General features: G+C 30.7%; 1 protein-coding gene across 1 annotated transcript; it reads right to left on the reverse strand.

Moving 5' to 3' along the window:
* Positions 1 to 171: 171 nt before the first annotated feature.
* Myo31DF (Unconventional myosin ID) lies at positions 172 to 19,855 on the reverse strand. Its single transcript, XM_074115225.1, has 17 exons — positions 19,640 to 19,855; positions 18,469 to 18,575; positions 16,786 to 17,201; positions 14,775 to 14,987; positions 10,716 to 10,922; positions 10,440 to 10,629; positions 9,810 to 9,979; positions 8,915 to 9,024; positions 8,686 to 8,836; positions 8,099 to 8,343; positions 7,856 to 8,018; positions 7,610 to 7,776; positions 6,902 to 7,067; positions 6,169 to 6,324; positions 5,939 to 6,079; positions 5,715 to 5,857; positions 172 to 5,020 (listed from the first exon to the last, which is right to left on the reverse strand). Exons 1-17 carry the CDS (start codon positions 19,726 to 19,728, stop codon positions 4,837 to 4,839), a joined length of 3,018 nt encoding a protein of 1,005 aa, XP_073971326.1. The 5' UTR covers positions 19,729 to 19,855; the 3' UTR covers positions 172 to 4,836.
* Between the last annotated feature and the right edge of the window lie 3 nt (positions 19,856 to 19,858).

Below are 19,858 nucleotides of genomic sequence, written 5' to 3' on the forward strand. Positions count from 1 at the left end.
ATGGAACTAAACACTGAAAGAATTTAGTAAATAAAATATAAAAATTTAAATTCAATATTATAAATGTTAACTCATAGATTTTTACAATTATTTATATAAGATAGAATTCAGATGTGGCCTTAAGATTTGTGCTTCATGACCGAGACCCAATTTTTATTATTCTAATCCCCCTTTTTAAAGTATATCTAAAACTAATTTTTTCCCTCAACTATCTTGAATGAATGCGTGGAACTCAGTAGACTGTTAACTGTTTTCTTATTTTTTGAAAGGATGAAACAGGTCCAAAAGTTTTGACATGATAGGTCGAGCTTGATTCCTTACTTTGGTTTTAAATTTTACAAGTAAAATTACACTTGACTAGAATCAAAGTGTGTACTTTTACGGCAATTAGATGTTAGGATTGGGACAACCAAAATTTACTTACAGGATCAAGAAAAACAAAATTCTTATCCTAGATTTCCTTGTGCGAGAAAGCTTGGGAAATCAGTTGATCTGTAAATTGGGATTTTTAAAAGCAAAAAAATTATACCTTGTTATACCTGTTTAAAAAAATACTTTTTTTTTTTGCTTGAACAGGAATGGGGCTTTAAGGGTTGAGTGGGGACTTTACAAAGTTCAACTAGATTTAAAATATCCATATTTACTTTTATATTGGGCTCTAGAAGAATTTCTAACCTGGTTGGTAATAATGTACATGACTTGTTAACACAGAAAAGTGGAAAATAGATATTTACCAGGATTAACGAAATCAAGTTTGAAGAAAAAACTTGCAGAGGGCACTTCAACAAGAAGCATTACCAATTGAATGTTGGCGATGATCTAAGGATCCATTCATTCACCAAGTTTAATCCTATAAGCCTTTGGATGTCTTACTGACCGACCAGCCTGAGTTTCCAAGCCTATTTAATCTGTCCCTACGCCTTTTTAAAAGGCAAGAGGCTTAGAAAACATCGCTACACTGTGGTTACGTCCAATCCCTGTAAAAAGACGAGTCTAAATGTTGTAGTCGCTAGACTTTGATGTGATACACCCGGTACAGTTGGGAAAAACTCTTTGGAGTTTGTAAAACATAAAATTTTGTTCTTATTAGTACTACAATGGGCCTGCAATAATAAGCCTCTTTTGGCTGCAAATATCTGAAGAGCAGCCCCTGCTCTCCGAAAGCACTTATCTAAGTCTAGTCTAGTGAAGGCGTGGTACGTAGTCACAATAAATGTTCTATGCTAAGCAGAATAAACAAGAGCTCGCATAAAATAGATGATGGTTTCTTTCAAATGCCAAAATTTCTATAAACAATTAATTGAACAACTTTAATTACAATTGGCCGCATCTAAATTTTTCTGTAATACTTTTAATTTTGTAAAAACAATAATAAAAAGAACACGATATCTATAACATTGTGTATCATACTTTACTGTTACCAAACCTATAAAAATAATTAAGGCACATCAAGATAAATAGCAGTTAAATGCATATCTACTTTATATTAATAATAAAAAAAAGCGTAATAGTTCACTATTGTTTTAGATATTATTATACATAAATTTTAACAAAACTTCTAGAAATCATTAGCAAACAGTAAAGAATAATTTACAATTTAGTAGTAATGCTTTACAAACTATATACAATAGTACAATATAAATTTACAATAAATAATTAAAACTTTTCGTTATTTTTAACAGTAATGTGATTTTCTAAAGTTTCTTTTATGGAATTATAAGTTAAAATAATTGAAAAAAAAGTGAATAAACTTTTAAAAAATCTACAAAGATGAAACAAAAAAAGAAAAAGAAAGAATTTTCCTTAACAAATAAAGATTATATCACAAACAAATCGTCAAATACTTTTCAATTTTGGAAGAACATAAAAATTCTTTGGTTTCACTAATTTGTTTTTGTTTTAAATAAATTTTTTAACATTTTTAATTCCCAAATAGATTGCCATCAAAGTGATTATTTTTTAAAAAATCTAAATTGCTTATTTATGCAATATAATATTGGAAATAATAAAAATTATTATAAGCTACTTATTCATTCAGTTCCCGCGTGAACAGCAAATGATGTGTTCTATTTTTTACGGGATGTCTAAGATGGGGTCTTGATGAGTTCTTGATCTTACTAAAGCTAATTTCGTTACTCTCGGGGAGTATATGGTTCCCTTGGACCATTTTAGGCTGTATTAAAGACCGTATCGGATGCCATACGCCGATGTGTAGGGGATTTAGAATTTTTATAATTGCAACGTTCTAATTTCCAATCATATTCAAACATTTCCCTTTAAGTTTACAAATAAGTTCGCTTCTTCTTATTACCTGGCTAATTGAGGTCAACAAAGGACCTTGGGCCTTCTCTTTCACCATTCCATTATATTCTTCCCTTATCCTCACCACAACCTTCTCCTAAAACCTAGCTCCTTCAAAGTAAACAATAAATCATAAATGGGGAATCGGATCCACCTTCCCAATGCTCACAAGGTCCGCCGATCATTTCAATCCATTGCCACTTACGTGCCCATCGTAAATAGGATTACAATCCCAAACGTTTCCCGAAGGAGCCTAGGCTTTCCATATATATTCCTTACTGGACCGAAGCTCCAGATATTTTTTCTACCCGCAATTATTACAATTTTATTGCACATACTCATCAGCAAAACATCTACGGCATAAATCTCGTAGCTTAAAAAAGATAGTCTAAAAACAAAATATCATCCCATAATAAAGATTTTAGCTTTAAATAAAAAAATAATACCATTAAGGCCGCTCTATCATAAAGTTAATTTATCTATTATCTAACAAAACTAAGCGGCAACTGTAAATTTATAAGTAAAATTTATAAATGTATAAATATATAAAATTAAAACAAAATCTTTTAAGTACAATAATTTTTGTTTTCGTACTTACCTATTTAAGTTTATGGAAAACAAATGAAGACATCTAAAGCACCATATTGTTTGAAAAAAATGTTTACATTTTACCTACAATAAATTTTTATCTAACTTTTTGCATATTAAACAATTATTTTAGTCTTTAAAGAAATATTTCGTGAAAAGCCTTATTTTTAGAGATCAAACATACGAATTAAGCAAAAAAAAAAAAAAAACAAAAAAACAGGCACTTTTTTTTAAGGCACACTTTTATGTTCTAAGTACATTTAAAATTTTTTCGATGTAATTTTCTAAGAACAATGCTGAAATAAAAATAGTATTTAGGGCGTTTGATGGAAGTTAAAATAATACTTCTTTTTTTTCAAGAATACAAATAATGAACAAGCGTAAACCTGAGTTAAGATTACATTAACTGAAAACCTTAACTAAGTTGGGAATATTGTAACAAAATATCACGGCAGCTAATCATACTCTATTAATTTTAGAGTAATTAATACGTTCATAAGGAAGTTATCGAGTGTTGGATTTAAATTGGGCACTATTTAACAGGTACTTCTTGACGAAATTAAGAAAATAAATTATTCTATTGATTTTATTGCTGCTTCAGTTAAGAAGTAAAAGTTGAAAGAAATCATTTGAAATAAAGTGTTTTAAGATTTATACGATATAGAGGAAAAACCGAAAGAAGAGCCAAAAGCAACCAAGGAAAAAATCAGCCAGTAACACAGCTGCTTTGAAGAAACTCAACTGCTTATAAAAACTTCAAAAGTTTCAGTGTTTTCTTAGTTTCAATCAAAATCACTACATTGAAAATATGTATTCTACATTCAAGAAACTAATAAGCATCTTTTTTCACCCTTGCACCATTCTCCGTAATCACAAAGAGACGACAACCCCAGTTTTCAGTTTTGTTGCTGTTACTAGATTTATCTTCCACTAACAACCTTAAGAAACCAAATTAATTACTTGACGTAAACAGGAACGCGGATGTTAAACAACTCTGTTCCAAAAACATATGTGACCACACTCGTACATTAATGCTCGCTAACGACCCCCTGACATTTGAGACATTTGGGTGACTGCAATCTGGAGCCGAAGTTTACTCTTCTACCCTTGTTTTGTGGAGTGTGCCGTCCCTACAATGGAGGCATTTATGGCTATGAGCTAATCTCACCATGATACCCTTTCATTTCTAAAATCCATTAGATGAAACGTACCTGCTTACTTCTTATTTTCAGTAAAAATGAAAAACAAATTAAAATTTGTGCCAAAAGTGAATCACGATACATTCCTTCTTTTGCATGTACTTGAATTGAAAACTTAAATATTTTCAAAATACTATTTGGTTTAAAAAAGGCATACTGAAAAAGAAAGCACTAATACTTAAATTGCTGTGTAATACTGAAGTGAAGCGTAAACTCTATTTTTTATCTCTTCAAATTAAGCGATTTATGCACTAAGTACGAAGATTAATTAATTATTAGTTTTGCTTTAGATATTTGTTACTAAACGTTTAGCCCAGTATTTTTATTTACTTTTATTGGTTCTTTTGGTGGTCATTATCAATAATGTAATTGAATAAAGAGGTAAATAACTGCATAAATGTTAATAAATCACAGAAGTTTTAACATTGTTATTATTAAATAATTACTATATTTAAATCTGTGATTAAAAAATAATTGGTGAATTTCACACAAAATGAACATCTAATTAAATGTTCCCCTATGTACTAGACAGAACTTGTATCTTTTTCTGCGATGGCACTTTAAAATAGGAAGAACAATTAATTTTTTGTATTAAGGCAGCATTATTTCTTCAGAAGCTCACAATATATCTTATTAATGTAGTCCTAATAATCTATTCCCTAAACCTACAATGGACCCTATATTTCTTTCAGGTAAAGCAGGAAATATTTTATATAATTAATTATAGTTAAAACTATATAGTGTAACCTTACTGTGCTCTTAGAGCAAAATTCGGTGGCAACATATAAATTATGCCATTGTTTGTGGAATCTTTTTTAAAACCAGCCAGATTTGTTTCTTGATTTACTTCTACCCTTAATGGACGGCTCTTGTTGCCCAGCATGCAATGAAATCGGCTAGCAACGTTGACTCGTAGTTCACTTCCTCGTAATCTGTAAACATAAGAATTTATTTAAATTTAAACAAATAAATATTCGTATATTATGTCTGGTACGGGTTTTTTTTATTCTCTTAAAGCAACCTGTTTCAGTTATCCCAAAAAGTTCGAGAAGTTTTACTGATATAAAATTATAATTAGTCATACCGGCTACTACAGCCTACCCAGATAAAATAACCTACTTTGTAAGAGTAAATACGCGTGTGTATAAGAGATGTGTTTGTTTGTGGCTTCATTGTTTTTGAAAGAGTGTATATTTTTCTTACACTTCCACACTTCTCGAGGTTCAATGTAAAAATTTACTAAAAACTCATAAAGCCAGCACATATGATTGATTGCTAGTTTTAAAGAATAGTACATTACTAAAAAATGAAACTTTAGATTGAAGCCTACTCATGATAACTCTCAGTAATAACCTAGCAACGAATTTTCATAGAGTAATTATTCAAATTCTTTCTCCTGATAGAATTTTCCTGAAAATTAATTCTATCAAATGATGTATTTCTACTTGGTTAAAGAAAGTATTTACAACCACTTCAACGAAATTCACAAAAATGGAACTTTTTTTTAGTCATTAGGTTCTTTTCGGCTGAGAGACCTATCAGGCACAAAAGGTTAAGTTTCAAGTATCGTAATACCATCTCTTACTAATAACAAAAACTAATTACATTGAATTGAAAACAACTTACTGAAAATAACGTGAACATAAGGCTCCAACAAGCTCACCAACTCGATCTTCTGAAGTTCGCAAAGTCACCACAAGATCATTACCTTTGTTTGTGTGAATTACAATTAGCTGATCTCTACCAGGACTTATACTTATTCCAGTTATCTGTTGTAATAAAAAATAATTTTATTACTAATAATAGTAATAAGTAACGTAAGAAAAAAAAACAAACATTTTTTACTTTACCTCTTGTATAGGAATTCCACTTCTCATTGGTTTAAATTTAGTTAAATCTAATTTATATATGGCATATTCGGTAACTAATAGACCTCTATCAGCACATTTGTTATAACGATTTGTTTTTACTATGTAACTTGAAAAAAGAATCTATAAAAATTGGAGAGATTTAGTTTAAACTAACATTGTAGAAATAAGTTTAAAAAAAAAAAATTGGTAAATAATAAATGCACACTTACATTATTGAAGTGATCAGAATTCTTCAAATTTCGTATACTAGTATTATATATGGCAACATCAGGATTCTCTGCTGACTGTCCAAGATAATTGCCTTCCCACTTACGCTCTTGCCCCCAACTAGCACGTTTACCTTTGAGTGCACATGCAGCTGATATCTGGGGAAGGTTTTAAAAAGGTTTTAATATGTTTAGGTTATGTATTGTTGCTAGAATTTGAACATAAAATATAAATAAGTAAATAAAAAACTGAGTTTTCTGGAAAGTTGAGAAGATGCAAATAATCAATAATTTTATTAATAAAATTTTTAAGCTCATTTGTGCTAAATTGAAGGGTTGCTTATGAGGCTGCGTGTTCGACTCTTCGATCATGAAAAGATTTTAATCTTTACACAGAAGCCTCTATTCTAACGTCTAAATTATCGAACTGGAAGTATCTCAATAGATTCTTAAGGGTAAGCTACGGTAGGCGGCGTAAGCTTGCTAGCGTACAAGACAGATAGATGGGAACATAGTTTTCACTCGTTAGATTGATCTTGGAGCTGTTGGAATATGATTTAATTATTTTTCAGCGTATTCTGAAATAATCTCACTCATTTTAGAATTTTATTGTATCCTAAATAAAATGAATAGTTTTTACATGAATAAATTAAAATGCACTTACTCTATAAACAAAAAATTCTAAACTCCCCTACAAATCAATGTTAAATGAATCTATAAACTTGAATTAGGTTACCTTCATTCTAAGTTGTTGCCACTCGCTCCTTGGATATGGTTTAAGAATCATTCCTGCTCTCCATCTGTCATACATGACCCTTAACAGTGGTACCACAGCCTTGGAAGCAATACTTGGCGGTGGCCATCGCAAAGATTTCCCATAATCTTTTAAGTTTTTAGCGCCCCTAAAAAATAATAGCAATTGATAAAATGTTTTAATAAGAAACTACGGAATATGAAGAATATTTTTGTTAAATTAAGATGTTTCTACTTTTGTGCCAAATGACGCCCAGAGATTTACGAGTGTAATATTCTTTAAAAGAGTTTAAGATTAATATAGGTTGTAGATAAAATGTATATGGAAAATATGCCTTTTCCCTGATAGGTTGAGGAAAGAAATACAAAGTGAAAGACACATAAACTTCCTCTTCCTGTGAGTCTCACAATTCTAATGAATGTATTATCTTAAAAGTTTGTATTTTTACCTAAGTTGATCATAGTTTAATAATGAATGGCAGTTTAGAATGAGAATCCAGGATAGATCAACCAACAATGTCGCGAAAGAGCGTAACGATTGAACAGAAAAAGCCCATTCTATCCTTTAAAAGTTAAAAAATAATTAATTTGCGGACAGATCAGTCCGTGAAACAATAAATAATATAAAAGCTGAATGGGAAGAATCCTTTTTGTTTTTCCATCCATCGAAAAAATAAGATTGTAACCAAACCTTAAAGTAAACGCCAATTGTGTTACATAAGAACGTAATTTGTAACGTCTGTAAATCGACATAATCGTTAGGGCAGCTTTCATCTTTCGATATCTCATCCTGCACAAAGCACCACGCCATTGTTTTTGCAAAAGTATAACTATGCCAGGAATTAGATCGGCTCTCATCTGTTAAACATGTATAGGTCATTTAAGAAAGAAATCACTTAAACTGGAAAAATTATAGAGTGTAATTAATTTTATTAACCTTTTCAAGTTTAAAAAGAGTTGCAGGTGATTTAATAAAGATTTTAGTTTTGCCATATTTAACATCATTTGAAAATCCTTTTTCATCGATTAAAACTCGTGTACCATCTCGATCGGAACCAGAACGAAAATTTGGCCAAGTGAATTGTGAAATCATTTTGTACCTAAAAAAACAAGACATTTAACATTAAAACTACAAATAAACAACAAAAATTTGTAAAATTTAATAGAATTTTAACTTTACCTTTTAAGAAAAAGATCATATCTATGACGGTATGCAAATCCAGCTCTTCTCACCCGTACATTCTCCAAAAGTCCAAGATAACGGACTTGATGTTCAACACGTTCATCGTCAATACCCGTAGGTGATTTGTTTTCGTTTGGTTTTATACAGCGTACATAAAATGGTTCTTTACTAGCCAGCGTTTTCACTAATTCAATCATGGAGTTTTTAAATAATGTGCCGGCAGTTAGTGGACGTTTTGTGGTCTGCAAAAGAGAACAAAATTAAAAAATAAAAACATTAGGGAGTTTTCAAAAAAAATCGTGGAAAGTATTTAATCGTTGAAAGTATTATATTTGGCGTGAACAGTCTCTCGACTTTCTCTTACTTTAATAATTCGCAAGGTTCTTACACTTGAAAAAAAAAATATATGAAGAGTTTTTGAGACATATTAACTTCATTTTAAAATTATTTGGAGTGTACATCCGTTTCTTTACGGAGAACTTCTCAAATTAACGAATATCATTTCTCAAAGATAATGCTCACACATTATCAAATAAGCATCATTTAACGAGTGGAAAATTTATTATACAATATTTATAAATTACCTTAGTGATATCCATCGCACCTTCCGGCCACATAGAGGCAATAGTGGAATTTGACGAACTGTACAATAATCTCTTCATATCCTGAAATAGAGTGTCCTTGTTTTTATCCATAAAACCTGAAATATTGTATACAACATCTCCAGCATAGTGTCTACAAAATATACAATGAAAATAGTAATTATAAACAAATTCTTAAAAAATAAAGTTTATTTGATCAAAAAAGTTTTACCTTATTCTAAACTGTGTTTTATGAGCCATCTGCTTGTCCATTGGTTTCAATTGTCTGCTAGCGTAATGTTCATGTTTGTCAAGTTTCTTGTCCATAGCTTCGAGTAATAACTGGAAACAAAGAAAAATCTCATGATAAGGGATAAGGGATAATGGAAATTCGTAAAATGTAGATCTGAATAAAATTTGAAAAAAAAAAAAATACATTTCAATAAATACGTTGCTCAGTCCAAGATTCCTGAGGATAGTTGGTTCTGGGATGTCTGCGTTGAAAACATAGCTTCCAAAAACCAGGATTGGCGTAAGCAGTTTCCTGACTAACGCACGCATGAGAGGTCATAAACCAGAATATTTCCAAACGGTGAAGGAGTTTATAACCTCTCATGGGTGAGGGAGGAGTGTCTGGGATAGATTAGTTATCCCGATCTGATGGCAGCTTCCCGACCACTGGAATTACCCAGCAGAGACTGGGTGAAACTAGGTTTGGAGAGGTTTAGTATTTTAGAACCCTGCAATAATGTCTTAAATTCGGGAGAACCATCTCAGGGCTTCCCTTTGTCTTAATAGTAATCAGTTATTGGAGGGATTATACCGTGTTGTTTTTAATTTGAGGGAGCCTTCTTCCGGAAATTTAGCGACAGCTTTGGAAGGGGGGGTTAAAATAACACCAGTTAATTGCCGACTCTCACTTTTCTTACTACACAACTTATTGTTTCATTCCCAATAAATGAATTTTAGACGAAAAATTTCATATTGTCTTTAAATACAAAAAAGGCTTCCTTTTTTGGATGCTTTTTCATATAAGAGAAACAATACGAAATTACCACAATTGTTCCACAATCTTTGGGAAACTTTAAATTTATATAAGATTTAGTTAAAAAACAAAAAGTGCTTACCTCGTCCGTAATTTTGCCAACATTTAGACATGCTTCATCCATTATAGCAAATATACCTTTATGAGGCCTTTCAACTAGTTCGCAAATAATTTGATTATTAAAATATTCCACGTTTTGCCATTCTATGCCTTCTCTAAGATATTCTTCTTGTTCTTGTTTCAATACCAGCTCTGAAATGAGAATATTGCAATTAATATACATGCACTACTATACTAGTATTATCGTATAATCTATGAGACTACATGAGATGAGAAAGAGCCATGGTTCTAGGTGAGATCTATTAAGACCTATTAGGAACTACTAAAACCGAAACATTAATCCTTAACTTTCACCTGATAAGCAATTGAAATCAAGAGACTGGTGACTATCGAGAATTCGTCCAAGATTAAAAATTGCTCAGTAAAGTGTGCATCGCAAGCTAAAGACCTTGTATTCTTTCTTCCAGACATGAGTACTTTTAGAAGAAATTTTCTAAGGTCCCACTAAGCCCTAAGTTGGACGTAAGGTTAGAGGAGAACACTGTATGGAAGCTGACAGCGCTCTTAATAGACGCTGAACAATGATCTAAGATGTTAAAGCATCTTAAATAAAAATAAATGAATTAATTAAATAATAATTAAGATAACAAACCAATAAAAAGTTGTTGCAATTTCTCGTTACAATAGTTGATACACAACTGTTCAAAACTATTTGCATCAAACACCTCAAAACCATAAATATCTAATACACCAATGAGCGTAGCCCGTTGATAAAATCCACTGGCTTCAATCGCAGAATTCACTTTTTTGACAATCCAAGTAAATAATCTATCGTATATTGCCTGAAAAATAATTTTTTCATCAAGTTAGCATTTGGTTTTCATAAAAAAGAAATATTTACGCGAACAGATCATAAAAACTAACTTACTTTTGCTAGAGCATCTCTACCGTATTCAGCTTCAGTTGCGGTATGGGTTTTCTGCATAACTTCACCACGAGCTGCGATAACCCGTTCAGTAAGCGCTGTACATAACTCAGCCTCGGTCACTTGTAATAGTCGGCTAACTTTACCAGCACTACCTCCACTTACTTTTACTTCGTCACCACTTGGATCAACCACAAATTTAATGTTACCCTAAAAATTAAAAATTTAATTATAAATCTGGTTTGAAATACGCAGAAACAATTATTAAGCTAAATAAGTCGGTGCTTAGGGCGTCTATTAAAGGTTTAAAACAGAAATTTTGCACAGCCGAAGTCCATGGGCTGTATAGAACAGTACGGCAAATGGAAAATATAGCCTACATTATTAAAACTGATGTTTGGTCAGCTTTTATAAGGTCTGAACGAAGAGATATGAATAGAAGAAATTCCAGTTTTGAAATTACTCAATATTGACAAATTTTAGAAACTAAATTCGAATTTGGTAAAATTTTAAAACTAACTAGAGTTAAATAAGATACCAAAAATTAACCTCATAATCTCAGAAAACTGACATCTCTATGACTCAGCTTGAAACTTCAGGTTCAGCCATGCTGAACTTAATAAAATCATTGTATTGAGCTTGCCTTTCCAATTGTAGACCTATTTTTATCATGATCACAAAGTGTATAGCCAAATGATCATTTTCTCGAATGAAGATAGTCATCTCAGAAAACAACTATACCACAAGAATGTCTTATCTCCTTTAAATTTAGTAGCAGATATGATACGTAACATTACTATTGAGGATCTCATCAAAAATTTTGCAAATTAATCAAATAAGAAAGAAGATAACTTACAAATAAATAAATTGGAACTGTTCAAAACTAAAAATTTTCCTCGCACCTATAAAATATACTTTAAGGTTTATTATTTTTAATTAGGTAGATTTATAAGTGGAGTACAACATATTTAAATGCTTAGGTCTTTTACCATTCTTAATCCACCCTTGAAAATTCAGCGAATGTGAAGTAGAACACCAAAAGGCAATATAAGATCGCGTTTGCCAATTAAAACCGCTTAAATGAAAAACAACTTTTCTTACCTAATATGAGAAAAGTAAAAATGGACAGCTTTTTGAGAAAATGTTTGAAAATTGTGACAAATCCGTCGATGAAAATTCAGATACACTTACAGGTGTTAAGCAACATCAACTGTTTATGCGATTAAGGAAAGCTAATTTTAAATAATCAAAATAATTCATTCCTTATGGTAGAAAGGTGAAATATTTTTTTGAAAGTAATAAAACAAAAAAGAATTCAAGAGAACAAATTTTTTTACCCAATATAGATTGAAAATGTCATTAATAAAAAGTAAATAGTTACGGTTTACGATGCTGTTACGAAACATATACGATGGTATGTCCTAATAATTTCATACGATTAACAAGCCACGGGCCGGAACAAAATGTATTCATTACTGCACTACTTTAAAAATAAAAAACTGTTGCACATAGAAATTATAAGTGTAAACAGTATATTTCATAAGGTTACATAACCTCGCTTGGTAATTAATGGACAAATACCTTTTTAACAACTTTTCTATTTTTATTTTGTTTCAACAAAAAAGAATGACCTCATTAAATACTTTCTTTTTCCCTTTAGTAAATAAAGTAGTTATTTAAAAGCTATAATTATTGATTATTACTTTATAACATTGTTGATTTTTGTTTCGTATTTTTCTTACACAATTATTTGTGTGCTGGTTTTTGGAATTTATGGCAAAAATACATGGTTTTGAGGTTCTCTAAGAAAAGCACAGTACAGCCCTTCAAGACAAATCGCCTTCAACTCCTACGTTACTCTCTGGTCCTAATTCTCACTCAAAACTCCTGGCATTCCTATAAATACCACCTCTTGCTGCCTAGACATATCTTTTCCTAGGATTACTCGCAGAAGGAAAACGTACAATATCCTAGTTCTACCTAATATCCGCGGTGAACCACAAATAATCCAAAAACCAGAATTCTCATTCTGACCAACAATTGGCCATAACCAACCTGATTGCTGCAGTAATTACAACAATCATTCCTTTACAAATCGAGTATATTATCCCCGATCTCTATTCCTCGGGCCTTTCCTTCGCGAATTCTTTGAACTATGTTTACCAAATACTACTAAGAAGCGTTTTTCCTTGAAAATTAGTACTAGAAGGTTTCTTAGGGATGATTGTGCTTCACTGTTAAATATTCATACATTTTTATTGTTGGTAAAATGAATTATGTTGGTTTTTTTTTTTTTTATGATTTAAGGCGCGTCAACATCTATGGTTATTGGCGCCCGGAGCTTTTTCCAGTGCACTGCCGGCCTCCGGACAGTGTTCTCTCTTTACAGACAACACTGTCCATCACCGGACAGTGAGCTGTAAGAAGCTCCTAGGAAGAAAAAATCTAAGGGTCAGCAGCTGGATTCGAACCCGGGACCTCCGCGTGGGAGTCCAGTATGCTAACCACATAGCTAATCCCTTCCCTGAATTATGTTGTTAAATCTTCTTTTAGATCTCTAAATAGAATGAATAAAATGAATGTTTCACTTCATTTTCTTTTCTTTTTTAAGGAAAAATAACTTTTTTAAATACGTTTAATAAAGATAATAAATGAATTTTTTTTTTTTTTTTCAACATTATTCTCTTATACTTGATAATACGTTAAATATTTGCAAACTTGTTGAATTTTTATTGACAGTATTTAATTTCCTGATAATCAAATTTACTCGTAGCTGTAATATTATCGTTATTTGTCGAGACCTGCAAAGCTAATATGTATTATGTGGTACTAGGTTCGATTCCCGGTCTTAGGCCTTGGATTTTATTTAATAGTTAATAAAAGAAATTTACAGTTAAGTATATTTGCTAGTCGCCTTCGTCCACGACACCTAATTGGTAGTTAGAAAGCCCGCCTGAAAAAATAGGCAATTACTTTAATTTTTTTACTACTTTTATCGTTATTTAACGACACAATTTTATTTTTCATTCCCTATTATCAAAAAAAAAATGAACTATCATTGAAATCAAATTCACAATATTCTGTGAACAATGAAATGAACATTTCAAATTCCGAATAAAATATTTTTATTTTTAAATTATCACAATATTTTTGGTCAAAATTGTAGATGCAAAAATCTAATTAATTATTTGCACAAAACGACAAAATTTTATGTGATAGGAAGCGAATTAAAAGGCAATGGTTCCTTTTATACTTAAAATCATATCAATGTTATGCTATAAGACAATAAGTCTTATCTCAATTGATATGACTGCAAAAAGAGTGTTAAACAAAAAACTACCTTTTTTGAAATTAAATTTACAAAAGAATACATAAATTTATCAGGTTTTCACAATAATAAAATGTATTTATAAACTTCCGGTTGATTTTTTTTTCAAATTGTACTTTTTGTTTGTAGAGTTTCCTGTCCATTTGTAATATTACAAAGTCACACTCACTTTCTCACTCTCTCTCTCTCTCTCTCTTATAGCGTAAGAGAAAGTGAGATCAACTTAAATAACAACAAAATTACGTATTCTTAAAAGAATTAACTGGAAAATTAATTCAAAAGAAAAAAAATTAGACCAGAAAAATTAGTCTGTCATTCATTAAAAAGACTTCCTTATCAGTAAATTCATTCAATTTGTTTGTGTAGGATAATAATATCTGAAGTTACCTTATCTCTAATTAATAGATTAAAGAAATATTGTATTTTATTCTTTTGTAAAACCTTTTATTACAAAAGAAATTAGTAAATTCTTCAAAAAGTATATTTTTATGATCTATGATTTTTTTTATTGAGATTATTTAAGCTGTAATTGCTTTTCTTAAAAATAAATAAATACAGAAATCATTATCTTATCAAAAAAGCACTTAATAGCTTCTTATAAACCAACACTTTGAAACTAAAAATGGCCAAATAAAAAATAATTAAACTTTTGGACCAATTAAGGCCACATTTATACAAATTTGTGAACTTTTAGAATTACGTTAATACATATATATGTAAATAAATGTACTTACTAAATGCAAAATAGCTGCTACAATTCTCCAGAGTGTATCTATTTCGGATGCTGTAAATCCTAAAGTTTTACAAGCGGCAACCGTAGCTCTATGGTTGGCACGATCCGTATCCGTCGGTGGTAAAGCGGTACCTTGGCAAGTATAAAAATAGGATTTAGGATCTCCATTCAATTCTAACATCTTCATGTCTGAATTTTTGCATGCTGAAAGGACCTGTGGAAAAAGTAAAGAAAAAAAAAGTTAAGATAAGAAAGATTTTTATTCTTAAAGGTCTATATTATTGTCTTAGGTTTTCGCTAGTTTTTTTTTTTTTATTTATTACTTCCTGTTACGTCACTAGGTATGATGAAACAGCGATTGTGACAATGTTTCGATTTTGAGTTTACAACAAAAACAACATACAAAAAAAAAAATTAATAACATAATAAAACGTACTGGGATCCCCGAAGAGCAAAAAAGTTGTATCAGTCTCGACAATAAGTCAACAGGGATTTTCTTTTATTTTCTTAACAATGGAAGTTTGAAGGAGTATAAATTAGATACTTGAGAATTAAAGGCAAGAAAATCGTGCGAGCGGTTACATGCAATTTTTATGTACAATATACGTTTGTACTACAAACTACAAATAAGAGGGTACGAAAAGATATGTCCAAAACACTCTAACAAGAAACGTAAAAGCCATTTTTGACGACAAAATCACATCAGAAAAAAAAAAATAATAAGGAAGAAGAAATTAACGTTAAACTATTCAGTAAGGCAACACTTCCGCTTCATCAATTTTTACCGAAATCTTATTCAGGAAATTATCACGTTCATTTTCTTCAATTTTCCGCATTAGAGTTATGATGACTACGCTTAGTCAGACCTTCACAGGCCGATTGATAAAAACCTGTTTTTCATGTTTATTTCAAAAAAGCTTACTACACGTCATCGTATAAGACGTTGCAACAGTCGTAACACATCTTAAAACAAATCATCTTAAAGTAAATAATAAACAAATAAAAAGTTATTCTTTAAAAGTTTAAGACTGAAAAAACTTTTTACGCTCCTTAAACAAATTGAAAACCAAAGACAAAGCAAAATAAATGGATCCCAAAATGATTGCCCGCAAAAACGAAGGGGAACACTAGTACAAGGAAAAGATATATGAAATTAAAAAGTTTTAATTTTGCAAATTCATAATATTGATTAGTGTTCATTGATCAATTGGTGCAAAAAAAATTAAGTCAATAACAGAAACAAAATTAGCAAGGTCAAAAAAAAAAAAAAATAAAAGCCCTAAATTGATAAAGATAAAGATATAAAAATTTGATAATGAATCCTTATTTTTTATCAGTTTTTGGATATAAAAAAAAGATATAACTTTTTTCCTGCTGAAATAAAATAAAAAATTAAAATATTTACAGAATTTACGAACAATTTAATTTGGTATTTGTTTTAACAATGCCACCAGAATTCCAGTTAAAAACTGTAAAAATTTATTCAATGATGTAACGATCATTGGTTTATTCACTTACTACTATATTAAATGCTGACGAATTTTTCTCAATCTCATACGAGAATTACATCTCTTAAATTTTTAGAAACATATTTTCATTTTAACATCAATTTGATGCAATAAAGAGTTTTGATATTGATTGTGTTCTAATATTTCAAATTATGTACCTGAATTTTGCTTACGTGAGATACTTTTTTCAAGTATTTCACTTTTTTATTCAAAATTATTTATTGCCTATATGTTTAGTTTTCTCTTAACACATTACTCAAGTTGAACTTGTATTACAATCCTAATACATTTCAATTTTAAGTTTTCGCCTTAAAATCTACACTTTAAGTTCCCTTAAAATTGAAAAAGTATTTTTACGAATTGGTCTCTTGAACTTCACTAATTCTCTGTATCTGTTAAGTGTAAGGAGAATCTATTCGTGGTATTAATAGTGTTTATGGAAAACCAAAACAAATTTTTAGAGCAAAGTAAACTACATATTTAAAAGTAAAGAAAAATAAGTACTTGATAGAAACTGTGGAAATTCCTTTCTCCAGGTTGTTGAAGTATAACCCTAGATTTCTCCAATAGATAATTATTAATATGTCCACCAATTGGATCACCTTTGAAATCGAAATTTATATCCATGTATTTACCAAATCTTGAAGAATTATCATTTCTATTCGTCTTAGCATTGCCAAACGCTTCTAATATAGCGTTTGATTGCAATAGGACATTTTTGACTTTTTCAATTTCTTGACGCTGTCCAATATTCGTAACGGCTGCAATATATTTCATAATAATTTTCGACGCTTCAGTTTTACCACTTCCAGATTCACCACTGATCACTATACAAGTATCTCTTCCTTGTAATTTCATTTCACGATGAGATTTATCGGCTATGGCGAATATATGTGGAAGGTTTTCAAATATTTCACGACCTGAAAATCCATTAATAAAACATTCAATTATTAATATGTTTTTTTTTTGTTTTTTTTAAATAGTTCGATAGCTCACAGACTAACTGCAATTCTTAAGTTTGGATTGATTTTCTTTAAGTTGTAATATTTTCAAAATTGCTAATTACTCTAAAATTCATACTAATGAATAAACCTCTTGTTTAAGAAAAAAACAAGTACAACTTCATAAGAAATTGTTTCTAAAGGCTGGGTACCAGAAGAGTGAAGAGCATTAGATTTTTTGTATTTAAGCATACGCGAATGTACATTTCTCGACGTATGGATCGGGGGCCTATCTCAGAGGACACTGGAATTGGTGTTTTGTCCAAGGTTAATGCCCTCTAAGCATACAACAAATTTCAAACAATAGGAAGATGCATCCAGTTTAATCTCAATAAGAAATATCGGAATCAAGAGTCATAAATCCATTCTGGCAGCCCAGCTGACAGTAAAGTCATTCAAATACCTCCTCGCACTGAGTCAGGCGAAGCTCTGCCGCCTGGCCAATTATCGGAAGAAATCTGAGGTTTGAACAGGGCATGGGTAAAAATTGTCTGCGTTTGATGACGAGATTCCTCTATGGAAATGGTCATTTCGGTGGTGGACCTGAAGAAACTGGGTTTGGAACATGACAGCACTTCAGATTCCGTGCAGAAACTGACAAGACATCGTTCAAATGAGATTGGATGCAAGGTCAGCTATTGGGTTTCAGAATATTGGTAGAGAGGATAGATTTAGTAAAAGCCCTGAAAAAACTGACAAGTGACAAACTAGAAGTTAAATATTAATGAACGGAAGTGATGATGCACTTGAATTTGCCAGAGGCTGTTGACCCAAGTAGTAGTTGCAACATCGACTCCCTGCAGTTTTAAGTTGAGTTTGTTCCTGTTAAGATAGGATCCCTGTCCCGATGTCCAGAACCTCGAAGAAGTGACTATTCCACGTTCTTGTAGAGGATATTCAGGGTAGGTAAACGTCTATTTTTCAAAGTGACGTTCTTCAGTGAGTGACGAAAGTGTTAAACCCTGTGCTTTCGTCCATCATCAAGAATTCATGACAAGGACATGGTACCAAGATGTTTAAAAACTCCATGAAAAGACACTTTCTTGACCATCTGATGATGGCCAAAATGTGAAGCAAATTAGCAGCAAATTAAATAAAACTAACAAGATTGAAAAAAGAGCCATATGTCATTTGGGAATCGTAGTAAAGAAAAAAGTTAAATGAATCCAGCAAAAAAAAATGTCACCTTTATAGTTTGCTATTTGTTGTTGATCATAAATGTTTAATGTTCTATATGGATTTACAGACACGCATACTTCTCCAATGTATGTGTAAATGTGGCCAGCATTAAATCTGAAAATATGTTTAAAAAAAAATAATTTAACTTTAAAAAAGATACAATTAGTATACATATATACATCGTGTGAAATGTCTATTTAACTTCCACAGGAAGTACATTTTTTGTTCTTTGTTTTAAAACAATAAGATTCCACGTTAATGAGGAGCTGCCGGAATTTTATTGTAAATTAAATTTTTCTTCTTACAGATGGAGGTATTGTTTTTGAATTCTAATTATAAGGACAACAGTCAAAAAAATAAAATGGGCAGATTTTGAATTTATAAGGTATCACGTAAAATACCATTCTAAACGATACGTTAATAAAAGTAAAAGTTAGTTACACTCAATACATGCAAGGCACACTTAACTATCTCATAATTATTCATAAATAATTATTATCATTATTTATTTCTTATAATTACCATTAAATATACAGTTTGGTAATCAATAAATACTTTTTAAAAGAAATTTTGCAACAATTATCAAATTAAAACCTATGCTAACTTTTCTACTAAATTAATTTTATATTTTACTTTTTTTTCTAAAGTCAGGCTTAGAAATATTTATCTGGTTTCACACTATTTCATAACAAAAAAATGTGACACAGTTTTCGTTAATGGTTTTATTTAAAAGGATTTAGTCTAGATACTTTTCTATTTGCTAACAGTTTTTTTTTTTTTGCTAAATCTCTCATAACCGATAATTTTTTTTAAAGAAAGCTTTAATTACAAAACAGGAGAACAAAAAATGGCATGTTAGTTTTGAACATTGCAATTTGATTATCGCAGGAAGATTTGAAATGATGTCATAATGATGTAATTAAATGATTAGTCATTTAGATGTTAACACTGGCAAAGTTCCAAAATGTATCATAGATTAAGAAAGAGGGTAATAATGCAGAAGAATTCTCATAAAATTCCTTGTCGGTGAAGTGGTCATCTGATAATTCCCTCGTAAAAATAAAACACCCGACACACCCTCATTATTTTGTATATAAGTTTCATGTAATTACAAACTTTTTAAGAATAAAAAATAAGAAAACAAAACTAATAAAAATAGGTTAAGAAATTAGTTTTACCTTTTCTTCAGATTAGCCATAAATTTAGGCATTGTTATTTCATCCAAAAGGACGAAATCTCTGATACCTATTTCTTCTTGTACGGCCATAATTTTAAAATTTCTTACTACTTCATTCAACTAACTAACACTAAACTGCACTACCTTAATGACTACACATGAACTCTATTAACTGCTATCTCCACACTCTTAACGTTCCTAACTGATCCCCCACCCCATG

The sequence above is a fragment of the Rhodnius prolixus genome, unplaced genomic scaffold (genome assembly GCF_049639745.1).
Source record: "Rhodnius prolixus isolate KJV_2025 unplaced genomic scaffold, Rpr scaffold_7, whole genome shotgun sequence".
Lineage (NCBI taxonomy): Eukaryota > Metazoa > Arthropoda > Insecta > Hemiptera > Reduviidae > Rhodnius > Rhodnius prolixus.